Below are 17345 nucleotides of genomic sequence, written 5' to 3'. Positions count from 1 at the left end.
TAGACAGAACAGCAGATAACCTGAGGATAAAACACAAGTGTTCCAGACAGTAGTACTAGGGCCAAGAAAGGAGCTTCCATCAGCTGATCTATTGCTCATTTTTTACTAATACTTATCCCACTGTATACTACAACAGACTTAGACTTCACTATATCATAATTAGAGCCTACAAGAAAAAATAGCTAGTGTTGCATAACAGCTAGTTTGCCTGTGTCAGCAACTGCGGGTAGGCTTTATGAGAACTAGTTATACCAACTCATTTATTTGGGTTAGTCAAACTATTATTTTAAAATGCATTCCAAACCCTGTGTGCGATCAGAGCAATGCAGCAGAGGGCCAAGTAAACAATAGAAGATCTGGCTCAAGGAGCATACAAATAATAGACTCCTATAAAAACATGTGAAGCAAACATTTGTACTGATATTTGAGGTACAGACTCTCCCTTGAAATAGCTCGGCTACAGAGTACATGTTTATGGACAGAGCTGCTATAGAAGCAGCAAGTTTGAAAAATTTGGTAGAAATTTTGGATTGCAGAGGCTCTGGCACAAGGCTTGTTCTGGGAATAGCATTTGGACCTAAGATTCTAAAACAGAAGGCTTTTAAAGATCTTCCTATTTCTCAGTACTTAAGTTGATAATTTCAGAAATCATTCACTTAATAAAAAGAGCTTTAGTTTAGCAGTGTATGAAATACCTGCCAAAACCTGACTTACAAGTGCTTGGCTCTTGACTGTGATCAAGCTTTTTGTTGAAAGCAGAGTCTCATCCCACCCACTGTACCTGAAGGTCCCCTTTTGTTCTCTTCATCTAATACTTTTCACCCCATTACAGATCTAGCTTTAAAAAATTAGTTAATTTAAACTAAAGAAGTCTTAAAAACGAAAAAGAGAGTTTCTCAGTGACCATACAACCCAAAGTTCATATGTAAGCAACTGTTAGTTATATAGAGGGGAGGGGAACAACACACAAGATTTTTTTATGAAAGCAAAATGTAACATTTAAATCCTCTTAGAAGAGGTAGAGAGCCACTGTTTTAATTGACGCCATCCAGATCTGCAGTACTGATGTCATACCAATTTATTGCTATTAATGATAAAACCAGATTTAAAAGCTATGCCAGCAATATAGCAGGAGTATAATTGTGATCTCCAATATTCATAGAATAAGACATACCCATATCTAATAACAATAGCAGATTCCACCAGAAATCTATCACTTATTGTAAACATTGTATTTGTGCAATTTCTTTTTCATACTTTAATTCCCAAAATCATGAAAGGCAAATTTAGTAGCATAAAACACATCCAGTTTCACGTTTGGCAATGAGAACCCCATTCTTCATAGACAACCAAAAACCTAGCAGCACATTTTCAAACATTATTACAAGTATTTCTGGATTACCCTCCCTCCAAATCCCCCCCCCCTCAAAGCACCAAAAATAAAGTGCAGTACCCATAAAAATGTGTCAAGAAAATAGCCACATTCTTTTCTTTGTAATAAAAAAAAGAGTACTTTGCCTCAGTCTTAACAGTGCTATACTGTGTCCATCATTTTGGGTTCTTCATCTTTTTGTAGCATTGAGTTTAAATTGCAGACACTTCTGTTTATGCAAACTTGTAGATCATTTGCATTCTGCAACAAATGAAGAAATGAAAGCTTAATCTCAATACATACATACACTTACAGAGAACTAAGTCAAGCTCTTTATTTTGTCTGTCTTAAGATGAGATAAGTTCGTAATAAAATATAATTTCTTAAAAAAAACCCAAAAAACCCCAGACAGTATTATCATAATGTGAATGTCAAGAAGCTTCTTTACATTTAGCTAGCATACTATCACCTTATTGTGCATTTACTTAGGGTTCAGTTACCATATCTTACCAAACAGGTACCTTGACCAAATTTATTTCAAAGTACTTTAAATTGTGTCTCCTTCCACAACATCCAGCTTTTAAAAGCCTTTAAAATTTTCTCTTCAGCCCAAGATGTGATCATCACTAACACTGAAACCAAAGACCCGGGTGTTCCAACATAAAGATAAAAACAAGGGCAGAATATCGTAACACAGTGTAACTTTTCCTTAGACTTGACTACCTGTAGGTTTCCATTAATGGGATTAGTCATTTTCAGTTGAAAACTCATTTCACCTCCTGTCATACAAAGTATATTTAATTCTAGTACCTGAACAGGTTAATGATGCAGTTTTCCATTTAGCACAATTATTCAAGGGCACTGAACTAACATATACCTTTTGACACTATAAATTGTGAGAGCTTTGAGAAACAATCTCTCTTGAATATTGATAATAGTGCACGTTAGAACTGACAGCATTCCAAGTATAGAGGCCTATTCCTAGATCTCAAAAAGTACATCTTCTCAAGAGTGTAGTAAAAATCTATTCCTAATAGAGTTGTTATATTCATTTCTGGAAATAAAAAGCCTACCTGTGACAAAGACTCCAGTCCTTCTACAATACCAGTATAGACACCGGGATTCTGTACTGACATAGCTTGAAAGCCTTGAGACTGTGAACAGATTCTCACTCTTGATTTGAATGCTTCAAGCTCAGTTTCAAAAGCTTCCAAATAGCCTTCTTCCCCTGCCTGTAAAGAGAAGAGTGAAATATTTTTCATCTCAGACAGATTTACTTCTAGTTGTAAGCATACATACTGCTAAAAAGAAGTCCTACAGTAATGCATATTATACTCATTGAAGGATAATGGTTTGGACAAGTCAATAACAATATTAGTACCAGTCAGCTTAAAAAGAAGATTCAGGTATGCTGGGTTTTGTTTGTTTGTTTTGTTTTAAAGAGAGACTTCAGCATTTGATGAGTATAGGAACTGAGCTGTTAATTCATCTGAGAACATGTAAGAACAAAACAATATAAAACAAATATAATTTTAATCCTTCCTTTATTCCATCTCAGAAGCCAATACCCTTAAGAGAAAAGGTACTCATGGCAGCACTCAATTCAAAAGCAAAGCATGAATCAAAGTGGGTGTCAACTTAAGTCCTTAAGGCAGCATTAAGATCAGCATGACTTGATTCTTCGGTCTTGTATAACTTAATATAAAACCTGCATCAAACCGCAGCTTCAGTCTTCTCGCATCTCTCTCTCTCCCTCTCCCTCTCTCAGCATTCCAGAGCTAACTATGACTGACTAAAGAGAAACAGACTCTGGGAGAAACATTGGGCCCTGCCATGAACTGCATAGAGAGGCATTATGATAAGCGAAATAGGACACTCAGTCCTTAGACACATTCATGTTTGCCGCTGTAATTTAGGTTGTAGTTCACTATTCCACACTCCTGTAGTTCCCATGCTATGTTCTGCTTTCCCTCTGGCCTAACAAGAATCCATGGAACTTCCATTCTCAAGATCAGAATTACACAAAGCATTCATCCTAGAATGAACTGCCAACAAAACAACACTTCCCCATAAGCTTGATTCAGTCAGTAACATATTGTCCTGGTTTCGGCAGGGACAGAGTTAATTTCCTTCCTAGTAGCGGGTACAATGCTGTGTTTTGGATTTAGGATGAGAACAAAGTTGATAACGCACCGATGTTTTAGTTGTTGCTAGGTAATGCTTACACTAGCCAAGGACTTTTTAGTTTTCCATGCTCTACCGACTGAGAAGGCTGCAGGTGCACAAGAAGCTGGGAGGGGGCACAGCCAAACTGGCCAAAGGGACCTTCCATACCATGTGACGTCATGCTCAGTACATAAACTGGGGAAAGCCGGCCCGGTGGGGGGCCGCTGCTCGGGGACTGGCTGGGCATCGGTCGGCGGGTGTTGAGCAATTGCACTGTGCATCACTTGCTTTGTGTATTATTATTATTATTATTATCATATTATTATTATCATCATTTTATTTCAATTATTAAACTGTTTTTATCTCAACCCACGAGTTTTTCTCACTTGTGCTCTTCCAATTCTCTCCCCCATCCCACCGGGGGGGGCGGGGAGTGAGCGAGCGGCTGCGTGATGCTTAATTGCCGACTGAGGTTAAACCACGACAGTCCTTTTTGGCGCCCAACGTGGGGCACGAAGGGTTTGAGATAATAACAGATTAACCGGAGTGTATTAAGGAACTTATATCTGTTAATAGTTGTGGGTCACAATGTTGGTTTCTCTGTTCTCGATATTGATTGGTCTAATCTGCATCGTGCTCCTTTTTTGCTGTACATGTTAAAGATTGGTGTTGGTTTTTGCAGTTTGCTGTGGTCTGCAGTGAATAGTAATGTCTCGCTTGTGAGGTTTGTTTTTAGAACATTGACCTTGACCTTAGCGTGGTATGTAGGTTTCGCAATGAAGCTGTTACTGTACCACGGATACCATTTCGTGGAGACAACTAGCAATTACAGTTCTTACTCTGAGAGGTTTTTTATGGAGGAAATACAGAATGGCAGCATCACTACCTTCTTCTATGATGTTTCCTCCTTCATTACAGTAACTTTTCAGTATTTTGAACAGCCTTGGGTAGTTAAGATACTTCTATTGGTACTTCTTGGGAATATTGTTTCGGTTTTGTCTAAAGTTGGTAAGCAATTTAAGAATATCATCAAGAGATCTGCCCCAAGGCTGCATAGTTATGAGTGGCAGGGTGTGTGGGACAAGATGGGCAAGTACCTAGGCCAATGGGCACCCCCAGTGTTTTGGAACTTCACCCCTGAGCAAGTGCAGAATCCTGAAAAGTTAGTAGAATATTTGGACAAAGTATGCTGTCACCCTGGCAACTCCAGAGAGACGCAGATCACTGCAACGTGCTGGGGCCTGGCCCATGCCTACCGAGCCCTGTTCAACACCATTCAGTACCCTCAAAGGGAAGAGAAGGTCTCTGGCTCCGACAGTAAAACGACACGCACTGCAGCCACTCAGACCCGGGCAACACACCCTGTGGCCACTCAGACCCTGGTGACAGGCCCTGCGGCTACTCAGACTCCGGCAACAGGCCCTGTGGCCACTCAGACCCTGGCGACAGGCCCTGTGGCTGAACCAACCAGCCTGTGCCGGTATCAGTTGCCCCTGTACACAAGAAGAAATCTTGGAAGCGGAAGTCAGCTCGTTTAGTAAGGGAGGAAGAAGCTGCTTCTAAAAGGGGGCTGGAGGAAGAAGTGGATGAGGCAGACTACCCTGGAGAAGGGCCATCACGAGAACAGCAGGAGGAGGGCCGGCCGCTGATCGGGGAGGAAGAAGAGGAAGAACTCATAAACGAGGCAGTGACCACCCGATCTCTATCCCTGAGTGAGCTGCGAGATATACGAAAAGATTTCAGCCGTCGTCCAGGTGAGCATATTGTCACCTGGCTGCTCCAATGCTGGGATAATGGAGTCAGTAGCCTGGAATTAGAGGGTAGGGAAGCCAAGCAGCTGGGATCCCTTTCTAGGGAAGGGGGCATTGACAAAGCGATTGGAAAAGGGACACGAGTCCTCAGCCTTTGGAGGCGACTCTTGTCAAGCGTGAAGGAAAGGTATCCCTTCAAGGAAGATGTCATATGTCGCCCAGGCAAGTGGACCACCATGGAGAAGGGTATCCAGTTTCTGAGAGAATTAGCTGCGCTGGAGGTGATTTATGATGACCTGAACAATGAACAACTATCCAAAGATCCAGATGAAGTCAAGTGCACGCGACCCACATGGCGGAAGTTTATAAGGAGCTCACCATCGTCATACGCCAATTCATTGGCAGTGATGACCTGGAAAGATGGAGAGGAACAAACGGTGGATGAATTGGCTAGTCAACTCCGGCAATATGAGGAAAGTCTCTCTTCCTCCCTCGTCTCGGCTGTGGAGAAACTGTCCCGGGAGATCCAGCAACTCAGAGAGGATAGGTCCTACTCCTCACCTGTACGGACCAGTATCTCGGCTATTAGGAGTCAGCGTTCTTTTGCACAAGAGAGGGGATATAAAGGGTACACACCACGGGGCACCCTATGGTTTTACCTGCGTGACCACGGAGAGGACATGAGGAAGTGGGATGGAAAAACTACTGCAGCCCTAGGGGCACGGGTACGCGAATTGCAAGGGAAAACAATCACAGAAAGAGGTTCTTCCAGGAAAATTGCTGCTCCAGTTTCCAGCGGGCAGTTCCCCAGACAGGGTAGAAGGGCTGATCTTACTCCTGACCTTAATGAAGAAACTTCTGACTCGTATGTACAAGAAGTGAGAAATGAGTACTGTGATGAGGATTAGAGGGGCCCTGCCTCCAGCCAGGGGGAGGAAAGGGACAACCGGGTTTACTGGACCGTGTGGATTCGGTGGCCTGGCACATCAGACCCACAGAAGTGTAAGGCTCTAGTAGACACCGGTGCACAGTGTACCCTAATGCCATCAAGCTACAAAGGGGCAGAACCCATCTGTATTTCTGGGGTGACGGGGGGATCCCAACAGCTAACTGTATTGGAAGCCGAAGTAAGTCTAGCTGGGAATGGGTGGCAGAAGCACCCCATTGTGACGGGCCCAGAGGCTCCGTGCATCCTTGGCATTGACTACCTCAGGAGAGGGTATTTGGCCTTCTGATTACTACCCACTGCTGGTTATACAGGCTGGCAGTGATGAGGTTGCGGAGAGAAGTCCTGCAGCGATCAAAAGGGACTTCAGGGCACTGGGGCGACTGGTTCAAGGATCGGGAGCACAGGTAGTGTTTTCCTCTATCCCTACAGTGGCAGGGAAGGATACTGAAAGGAGCAGGAAAACACACCTGATCAACGCGTGGCTCAGGGGCTGGTGCCATCGGAGGAATTTTGGCTTTTTTGATCATGGGGAGGTTTACATGGCACCGGGCCTGCTGGTGACAGACGGAGTCCAGCTGTCTCACAAGGGAAAAAGGATCATGGCTCATGAATTGGCAGGGCTCATTGAGAGGGCTTTAAACTAGGTTCGAAGGGGGAAGGGGATAAAACCAGGCTCGCTAGAGGTGAGCCGAGGGGTGGCGTGCCGATGCCGGGGGCGAAATCGATAGCCCAGCTCAAGTGCATCTACACCAATGCACGCAGCATGGGCGGCAAGCAGGAGGAGCTGGAAGCCATTGTGCAGCGGGAGAGATATGACTTAGTCGCCCTCACAGAAACATGGTGGGGTGACTCTCACGACTGGAGTGCTGCAATGGATGGCTACAGACTCTTCAGAAGGGACAGGCAAGGAAGGAGAGGCGGTGGGGTGGCCCTGTATGTTAGGGAGTGTTTTGATTGTATAGAGCTCAACGATTGTGATGATGGTACGGTTGAGTGTCTATGGGTAAGGATGAGGGGGAAGGCCAACGAGGCAGATATCCTGCTGGGAGTCTGTTATAGACCACCCAACCAGGATGAAGGGGCGGATGAAGCGTTCTATAAGCGGCTGGCAGAAGTTTCTCAATCGCTAGCCCTTGTTCTCGTGGGGGACTTCAACTTCCCGGACGTCTGCTGGAAATACAACACGGCAGAGAGGAAGCAGTCTAGGCGGTTCCTGGAGTGTGTGGAAGACAACTTCCTGACACAGCTGGTAAGTGAGCCTACCAGGGGAGGTGCCTCGCTCGACCTGCTGTTTACAAACAGAGAAGGACTGGTGGGAGATGTGGTGGTCGGAGGCCGTCTTGGGCTTAGCGACCATGAAATGATAGAATTCTCGCTTCTTGGTGAAGTAAGGAGGGGGGGCAGCAAAACCACAACCATGGACTTCCGGAGGGTGGACTTTGGCCTGTTCAGGACGCTGGTTGAGAGAGTCCCGTGGGAGACGGTCCTGAAGGGCAAAGGGGTCCAGGAAGGCTGGACGATCTTCAAGAAGGAAGTCTTAAAGGCGCAGGAGCAGGCTGTCCCTGTACGCCGCAAGAAGAATGGGCGGGGAAGACGACCGGCCTGGCTGAACGGGGAGCTCTTGCTGGGACTCAGGAAAAAAAGGAGAGTTTACCGCTTGTGGAAGAAGGGGCAGGCGACTCAAGAAGAGTACAGGGATCTCGCTAGGTCGTGCAGAGAAGAAATGAGAAAGGCAAAAGCCCAGCTAGAACGCAATCTGGCCGCTGTCGTTAAAGACAACAAAAAAAGCTTTTACAAATATATTAATGACAAGAAGAGAGCCAAGGAGAATCTCCATCCTTTATTGGATGCAAGGGGGAACATTGTCACTGAGGATGAGGAAAAGGCTGAGGTACTCAATGCCTTCTTTGCCTCAGTCTTTAACAGGCAGACCAGTTATCCTCAGGGTACTCGGCCCCCCGAGCTGGAAGACGGGGACGGCGAGCAGGATGAACCCCCCGTAATCCAGGAGGAAGCAGTCAACGACCTGCTATGCCACCTGGACGCTCACAAGTCTATGGGGCCGGATGGGATCCACCCGAGAGTGCTGAGGGAGCTGGCGGAGGTGCTCGCCAAGCCGCTCTCCATCATTTATCAGCAGTCCTGGTTGACGGGGGAGGTCCCGGAAGACTGGAGGCTTGCCAATGTGACGCCCATCCACAAGAAGGGCCGGAAGGAGGATCCGGGGAACTACAGGCCTGTCAGCCTGACCTCGGTGCCGGGGAAGATTATGGAGCGGCTCATCTTGAGGGCGCTCACAAGGCATGAGCGGGACAACCAGGGGATCCGGCCTAGCCAGCACGGGTTCATGAGAGGCAGGTCCTGCTTGACCAACCTGATCTCCTTCTATGACCAGGTGACCCGCCTAGTGGATGAGGGAAAGGCTGTGGATGTGGTCTACCTGGACTTCAGCAAGGCCTTTGACACTGTCTCCCACAGCATTCTCCTAGAGAAGCTGGCAGCTCACGGCTTAGACAGGTGGACTCTGCGCTGGGTCAAAAACTGGCTGGATGGCCGGGCCCAGAGAGTTGTGGTGAATGGAGTTACATCCAGTTGGCGGCCGGTCACGAGCGGTGTTCCCCAGGGCTCAGTACTGGGGCCGGTCTTGTTTAATATCTTTATCGATGATCTGGATGAGGGGATTGAGTGCACCCTCAGGAAGTTTGCAGGCGACACCAAGTTGGGTGGGAGTGTTGATCTGCTCGAGGGTAGGAAGGCTCTGCAGAGGGACCTGGACAGGCTGGATCGATGGGCCCAGACCAACTGTATGAGGTTCAACAAGGACAAGTGCCGGGTCCTGCACTTCGGCCACAACAACCCCATGCAGCGCTACAGGCTTGGGGAAGAGTGGCTGGAAAGCTGCACAGTGGAAAAGGACCTGGGGGTGCTGGTTGACAGCCGGCTGAACATGAGCCGGCAGTGTGCCCAGGCGGCCAAGAAGGCCAATGGCATCCTGGCCTGTATCAGAAATAGTGTGGCCAGTAGGAGTAGGGAAGTGATCGTGCCCCTGTACTCGGCACTGGTGAGGCCGCACCTCGAATACTGTGTTCAGTTTTGGGCCCCTCACTACAAGAAGGATGTTGAGGTGCTGGAGCGTGTCCAGAGAAGGGCAACGAGGCTGGTGAGGGGTCTGGAGAACAAGTCTTATGAGGAACGGCTGAGGGAACTGGGACTGTTCAGCCTGGAGAAAAGGAGGCTGAGGGGAGACCTCATCGCTCTCTACAACTACCTGAAAGGAGGTTGTAGCGAGGTGGGTGTTGGTCTCTTCTCCCAAGTAACTAGCAATAGGACGAGAGGAAATGGCCTCAAGTTGCGGCAGGGGAGGTTTAGATTGGATGTAAGGAAAAATTTCTTTACTGAAAGAGTGGTGAAACATTGGAACAGGCTGCCCAGGGCAGTGGTGGAGTCCCCATCCCTGGAGGTTTTTAAAAGACGTGTAGATGAGGCGCTTAGGGACATGGTTTAGTGGGCATGGTGGTGTTGGGTTGACGGTTGGACTCGATGATCTTAGAGGTCTTTTCCAACCTCAATGATTCTATGATTCTATGATTCTATGATTCAAGGACCCAAAAGGGTACCGGTGGGCTTTTGGTATAGCTGCCTTGGAGACGGAGGAAATTAAACAGCTGTCCACCTTGCCTGGTCTCTCGGAGGACCCCTCTGTTGTGGGGTTGCTGAAGGTCGAAGACCAACAGGTGCCAATCGCTACCACCACGGTGCACCGGCGGCAATATCGCACCAACCGAGACTCCTTGATTCCCATCCATGAGCTGATTCGTCAACTGGAGAGCCAAGGAGCGATCAGCAAGACTCGTTCACCCTTTAACAGTCCCATATGGCCAGTGCGGAAGTCTTAGTGCTCGGGGTTAGTCGGCCAGTGCTTAGTTGCCGACTGAGGTTAAACCACGACACATATTTAACCTCCAACTGTCAGGAAGAAAGCTCCTTCAGAACACTGATCCCTTGCAAGGGTATCAAGAGTTTCTCTCAGTGTTATACAAGTTCTGACTTACTTTGGCTTTTTGGAAAAATAGACGAAAACAGCCTCTTGGATCCACGTTACAACTTCTGGCCATTTCTATAATAAACTGCATCACAACTGCTTGGTGTGCTATTTGTTCCATCAGAGCTCTTTTCTGAAAAGAGAAATTACATGATTACAGAAAATATCTTTAAAAGTATAACTCTATCTAAAATTCAGCAACATCTTTGCATTTGATTCCTAAAGAGAAAAGAACTGATGCTGACAGAAGCAAAGGGACTGTTAATTAGCTGAGACTAGATCTCATGTAGTAATGTGTTTTGGAGGCTTCCTTCAATAAGATAACATGGACATGGGAAGACAGGGAGAAGAATAATTAAATGGCTCATCAATTTGGACAGCTTTTCTGTAGTGTAAGTGGGAAACTGCATACTTTTAAGCAGTTTAAAGGTCTTCCTAGTACCTGTTCAGCTTCTAGATGAAAACACCATAAGATGAGATATTTAGCTGTTTCTTCACATACAAGATATGGGTGGTCAGACAAAAATCTTTGACTGTCATCCCATCTGCCCAGCATACCTGATTAAAAAAAACCCAACAACATGAATTAACACATTCAATATGGAGAAGTGATTTAATGCAGTGAAGATGTTATTCAAATTTACATACTACTACAATCTCCTTCACACTTCATTGTTACCTCAGAAGAACAGCATGCAAATAAAACTGAACTCAGTTTTTTTGTTGTTTTTAAAACACCTCCCAATGCTGAAAGAGCATTACCAATAAGGTATGCTCGGACCGTAAAGATACTGAAATATAGTTAGCTGCTACTGTTAAGATCTTATTTTTATTGTATCTCTGGCAGTATTAAAAACAGGTTAACTGTAAATGGTTTTCACACACTGTAACAAAGTAGTATCTATACCTATTTGTTAAGAATTTGATAGTATAACCAAGTTGATGGACGGAGATTTACATTCAGTGATTTTGACAGAAAAGTTCTTTAAGTGCTTGCAAGAAAGACAAATAGAAATGAAAGCATAATCATAATCTGAAATGAATATGCTTCTGACATGGTTTGCTAGGGTTTAGGAAATAGAAAGCTATTTTTATAACCAGGTTCAAGCATTAAGGTCAAAACAGGAGAGCCAGCTCAGTGGTTGAAAGTTAACTAGAAGACTGAATTGTAGTAAGTAGCATGAAAGAGCTGCAGGTTGAAAGTCAGAACTCAAAATTCAAGCAGTGAGATCACCTTTCCCCCCCCCCCATTGTCCTTCATATGAGTTAATTGCCCTAATATACATATTGGTGATATTTTACTGCTTGCCAGTACTAGATACAAAGTTTTACCCTTCTATCACTCATATAAATATATCTTTAAAAATAAAAGATCGGTTCCATCTCTACATAGTCTTAACAGCTGTTTTGCAGATATTTACCTTTTATCATTCATCCCCCTCATGGATTAACAGACAGCAAAACCCCAGCTATTTATAGGAGGCAGGTACAGACAGTCCCAGGCACTTTTACATGCAGGAATTGCATCTCCATTAATGCCCCTATCATTTCCCATGGAACAGCAGAAAAAGTTGCTAGAATTTTAATTTTTTTCAGTTCTATGTTGACTCAAGAAGTTCTCATTGATCATAGGAACCAACAGGCTTCTGCGATTTACAGTTTTCTTTACTTTGAAATGGTTATTTGTTACGATGCCACATCTCCTGTCCTGAGAAACAAGAATCTAGATACTCTCCTTGCCAGATGTTTCATTTGTTAGCATCCATTTTGTACAATAATAATAATAATAATAATGAAAAAAAGAAATAGACCTACACAAATTCTACAGGAGGTTAAACTGCAAAATGTTGGAAGCAACATACTTACCAAAGTATCTAATCTTTTGTTCGTGCTTCTGTATAAATGATTTAGATATATCTTCATCTTCTACTTCTTTTCTTTTATATTGACTAATAAAACTCTAAAGAGGAGAAAAAACTATCATAGAATCTCCACATATACCTTTTTTGAACTATAGGATTATTTTAATTCATTACTATTTAAAGGGCAATGTTCCTAGTTTTAAGCATAGCCCAGCAAACACATATGTATACACTTAATGTACCCAAGAAGGTTATTTACCAAAACACAGCTCGTCTAATTAATAATAGGGTGAAAAATGCCTTATCATATTCTCCTTCTGAGCAATAATCTATCTCAAAGTTCTACGCACTAGTAGGAACTTACTGATCTATAAACAATGAGAAACATCTACACCATCTAGCCCCGATGAAGCTAACTCAGTGGAATTATGAAAAACGATGCATTAACGGTTCATATTCAAGTTAAGTGCTGAAAACAAAACTGGCATTTACTATGAAGACAGTTTGTGCTAAAATAATCTGTATTAAGAAATTCACGTTATTAGAGGCAAACTGTGCATGTTTCAAATGTGAAAATTTGGCATAACAAAGAAGCAAACTTCATGTGAAGAACTATTGCTCATCCTTGTTTTTGGCAACAGTTGCTATAAGGGACAAATATAAGTCCCGCTTCCCAATTAAAGAAGTGTCATACACATTCGTGATATCAATGCAACATGTCCCCTTTAACAGGGCAAAATAAGAAAGAAAAACATTCATCACATTACAATAAGCACTATACCAGATATAGAAAACACTCAAGATGAGAAATAAATGTAATAAAAAAGGCTTATAATTGTTTTCATACACATTTATACATGTCATACCTTATTAAATACCTCCTTACTAAAGGGATCTGTATTCCATAGATTCTGTCTTTCCCTCTGTATTAGTGCTTCTTCTTTTCTTCTCCACTCTTCCTCTCTCTGCCTCAGTTCTGAAGCTTCAGTCTGTGCTTTGGCATATTCCTGATCCGTGGATTCTGAATTATGCAGTGCTAAACTACCAAGTTTCTGCTGGGCTTCTGCTAGATTCCATTTGGATTCTACAGAGCTCTTCACAAACTCTTTTTGTTTTTGACAGATTAATTCAATCCCTTGACCATAGGTCTGTGTGGAAAACAAAACATGCTGTTTATGGAAGGAAAACTAATAGAATTTATGAAGCATATAGAAACAGAAGGCTTTGACTCCCAAATAGAACACTGAGATGGAAGGCATCTTAAAAGCAATATTATATTCACAACAGTGACTAAACATGATACTGAGCAGCTAGATGATTTTTAAAGGAAACTTCTACTTCAGGCTTTCTAAACTTAATTGAAAGATATTTACAGAATCATGGATCAAGTATTGCCACCAGTAATACAATCTCCAGACTGCATATCATAAAATTCTTTTGTAGATGAAAGGATTTTCCTCACTCCCCTCTGGCTATCTTTATTCTGCAAAATTAACAATAGCCAAAATAGCAGAATACTTGTAAGGCATACTTCTGAGAAGAAAGCATCTGCTTTATGATGTCAAATCATAAAAACAGAGTAACTATTACTACCTACCTTCCAGCATGGATTAATATTACTGTGGTGGGTTGACCTTGGCCAGCTGCCAGGTGCCCACCAAGCCACGCTCTCACTCCCCCTCCTCAGCAGGACAGGGGAAGAAAATAAGATGAAAAAAAGCTCGTGGGTCGAGATAAAGACAGGAAGATCGCTCACCGATTACCATCACGGGCAAAACAGACTCGACTTGGAGAAGATTAATTTAATTTATTGCCAATTAAAAATAGAGTAGGATGGTGAGAAACAAAGACAAAACTGAAAACATGTTCCCCTCCCCCTTCCCAAGCTCAACTTCACTCCATTGTTCCTGACTCTTCTGTCTCCTCCTCCCTGTCCTGAGGCAGCGCTGGGGGGATGGGTAACGGGGGTTGCGGTCAGTTTGTAACAGTTCCTCTCTGGCGCTCCTTCCTCCTCACACTTTTCCTCTGCTCCAGCGTGGGGTCCTTCCCACGGGCTGCATTTCTTCAAGAACTGCTCCAGTATGGTTCTGTTCCATGGGGTACAGTCCTTCAGGAAAAGACTGCTCAAACGTGGGTCCCCCACGAGCTGCAGCTCCTGCCAGGACCCTGCTCCAGTGTGGGCTCTCCACCAGCTGCAACTTCCTTCAGGGCACATCCACCTGCTCCAGTGCAGTGTCCTCCATGGGCTGCAGTGTGGATATCTGCTCCAGCATGGTCCTCTCCACAAGCTGCAGGGAATACCTGCTCTGGCATGTGGTCCTCTCCATGGGTTGCTGGGGGACAACCTGCTTCACCATGGTCTTCTCCACAGGCTGCAGGGGAATCTCTGCTCCGGTGCCTGGAGCACCTCCTCCTCCTCCTCTTTCTTCTCTGACCTTGATGTCTTCAGGGTTGTTTCTCTCACATTTTTTCCTCACTCCTCTCTCTCACAACTGCTACACAGTATTTTTTTGCCCTTTCTTAAATATGTTTTCACAGAGGCGCCACCAGCTTCGCTGATTGGCCCAGCTTTGGCCTGCAGTGGGTCCATTTTGGAGCTGGCTGGAACCGGCTCTGTCCGACATGAGGGCAGCCCCTGGTCTCTTCTCACAGAGGCCACTCCTGCATCCCCCCCCGCTACCAAAACCTTGCCACATACACCCAATACAATTACTCAATGCATGTCCTAGCATCTTAGCCTGGACTATCAGTGAAAGTAGAATTTAAGCTATGAATTAGTTGAGGCACAACATAAGTATCCCTTTCCTTCTACCAAATATATTGAGAGGGTCACTAACAGCTAGGAGATAGAAGTGATTTCTTAAACCACAGTATTTATGTTGCCTACAGATGTACACTAGAAACTCAGCAATTTAAGAATTTTTTCTTTCTCTAAACCATCTACAGGCTACAAAGAGGACGCCGGCTCTCTCTTCACAAGGAGCCACATGGACAAGACAAGGGGCAATGGGTACAAGTTATACTGGGAGAGGTTTCATCTCGATATAAGAAAGAAATTTTTTACAGTGAGAACAATCAATCACTGGAACAACCTCCCCAGGGACATGGTAGAATCCACATCGCTGGAGGTTTTCAAGATGCGATTGGACAGGGTGCTAGATAATCTCATCTAGGCTCCCTTTCCCACGATAGGTTGGACCACATGATCTTTCGAGGTCCCTTCCAACCTGGGCTGTTCTATGATTCTATGATCTGTCCTGCCCTCCCACCAGAAGTGAGAAATAAAATGTAAGTGTGTATTAGCTTCTCAGCCTTCCAGTGCAATATTCTGAAGTTAGTGATGGTGACCATCTTCGGTAGAGGGATAGGAAGGACACTGTAAGTTGTGAGAGCTTATCTGGAGGAAACTTCAATGCAGATTAATCAAAGCTCTCATGCCAACTTTGTTTCAGAATCACAGCAAATCTCTTTTTAAAGAACAATTGACTATTTGCAATTTGGAAAAAAATTACAACTTCTTATAAACAATGCAGTCTTCCTAATGACCTACTTATGCTATTTATAGCTATATAGAAAGAGGGACAGCTATAGGCAATGTTCAAATGAGTGCTGGATGGATACTCCCAAGACTGGGAAAAAAGGAAGCTTCTGACTCCTGGCAATGTGAGAAAGGCTCTTTCTCTGCCCACAGATTTGAATTTACAGAATACATACAGTACCCTAGTAAGAGGTGAGAAGGAACAAACTGTGTTAAGGAAGGCTTCAGAGACAGCTGAGCCTGAACAAAATGACAGCACCAAGAGAAAACAGCAGGTGATAGTGGTTGGAGATTCCCTTCTGTAGGGGATAGAGGGACCCATCTGCTGATCAGACATGCTGTCCCAGGAGATTTGTTGCTTGATGGGGGGTCAAATACAGGACGCTGCAGAGAAACTGCTGAGGCTTGTCCAGCCCTTGGACTATTACCTCTTGCTGCTCATCCATGTGGGCAGCAGTGATACTGTAAGGGATGACCTTGAATGTATCAAGAGTGTCTACAGAGCTCTGGGGACAAGGGCAAAAGGCATGGGGCCCAAGTGGTGTTCTCCTTGATCCTTCCAGTGAGGGGGGAAGGCACAGCTAGAAGTAGGTGCATCCAGCAGGTCAACACCTGTCTCCAGAGGTCCCTTCCAACCTACAGTATTCTTTGATGTATCATGGGGGAATTATGAGAGATCATGCTCTGGCTTTGGGAAAATGAAGTATACAAACACATAAAAAGAATTTAGGTCATATTATTTTCAGCAAAAATCCTTTCCCCCCCCCAATAAAAAATGGGTACAGTCAGTATAAAAGTTTTCCTACTCCCATGTATTGGACATCTACAGAGCCACGTTTTAGTAAAAACTGTAAAGGGGCCTGGCTCATAAGTGAGTTTGTCAAGATGAAAAAGACTGGGGCTCTTGGCCCTTGCCTGCATCGCACTTGGAGGTGTGCTTGTAGCAAATGTAGACATATCTAGCTCCAGTTTAACTTGCTTGGCTATCAATAGTAGTGAAGCTGTTGGGAGCTACTTGTGGAAGTATATCCTCTGGTCCCAGGATTCCCTGTACATCTACTGGGGAAAGCCACTACTAGCACATTAAAACACCCAAGTTGATTTGAGACCAGTTCAACATTTTGTCACGTGCTGTATTCATACATTTGACTATTGTACAAATATACCCAAAAACTTGTAGCTGTGACAAACGTACAGTGTTTCGCACAGTTGTAGCCAAGACAAACATAGTAAAGGGACAGAGAACTGTTTTCCTCTGGTAGATGCCCCATCCCTGGAAACATTCAAGGTCAGGTTGGACGGGGCTCTGAGCAACCTGATCTAGTTGAAGATGCCCCTGCTCATTGCAGGGGGGTTGGACTAGATGACCTTTAAAGGTCCCTTCCAACCCAAACTATTCTATGATTCTATATCATAAATTTGGATCTAATCTTAGAGTAGCAGCAGCAGAAAGTAATTCCTATCTATCAGCTGTTTGGAGAGGACTCTCTATCAAATTAGAGAGCAACCCTTGTCTGGGCCAATATTAACTTAAAAACTCCGCCTGGGCCATGGCTAGCTTCCTAACCAACAACTTTAGCCAAAAAGACCAAGAAATTACTAGAGAGAGAATTGTCTCACCTGACTCTACTGAACTTAACTGAGCCACACTGAGGGGACAGAGTT

General features: G+C 44.4%; 1 protein-coding gene across 1 annotated transcript; it reads right to left on the bottom strand.

The window, feature by feature from the left end:
* Window positions 1-1060: 1060 nt before the first annotated feature.
* Window positions 1061-16126, bottom strand: LOC143172250 (hsp90 co-chaperone Cdc37-like 1). The gene is made up of 7 exons (XM_076361475.1): window positions 16109-16126; window positions 13009-13290; window positions 12147-12240; window positions 10723-10838; window positions 10291-10413; window positions 2446-2604; window positions 1061-1633 (listed from the first exon to the last, which is right to left on the bottom strand). The coding sequence occupies exons 1-7, from the start codon at window positions 16124-16126 to the stop codon at window positions 1535-1537; spliced, it is 891 nt and encodes a 296-aa protein (XP_076217590.1). The 3' UTR covers window positions 1061-1534.
* Between the last annotated feature and the right edge of the window lie 1219 nt (window positions 16127-17345).

This window comes from Aptenodytes patagonicus, chromosome W (assembly GCF_965638725.1).
Source record: "Aptenodytes patagonicus chromosome W, bAptPat1.pri.cur, whole genome shotgun sequence".
Taxonomy (NCBI): Eukaryota; Metazoa; Chordata; class Aves; order Sphenisciformes; family Spheniscidae; genus Aptenodytes; species Aptenodytes patagonicus.
This window is presented reverse-complemented; position numbering and strand designations above follow the sequence as displayed.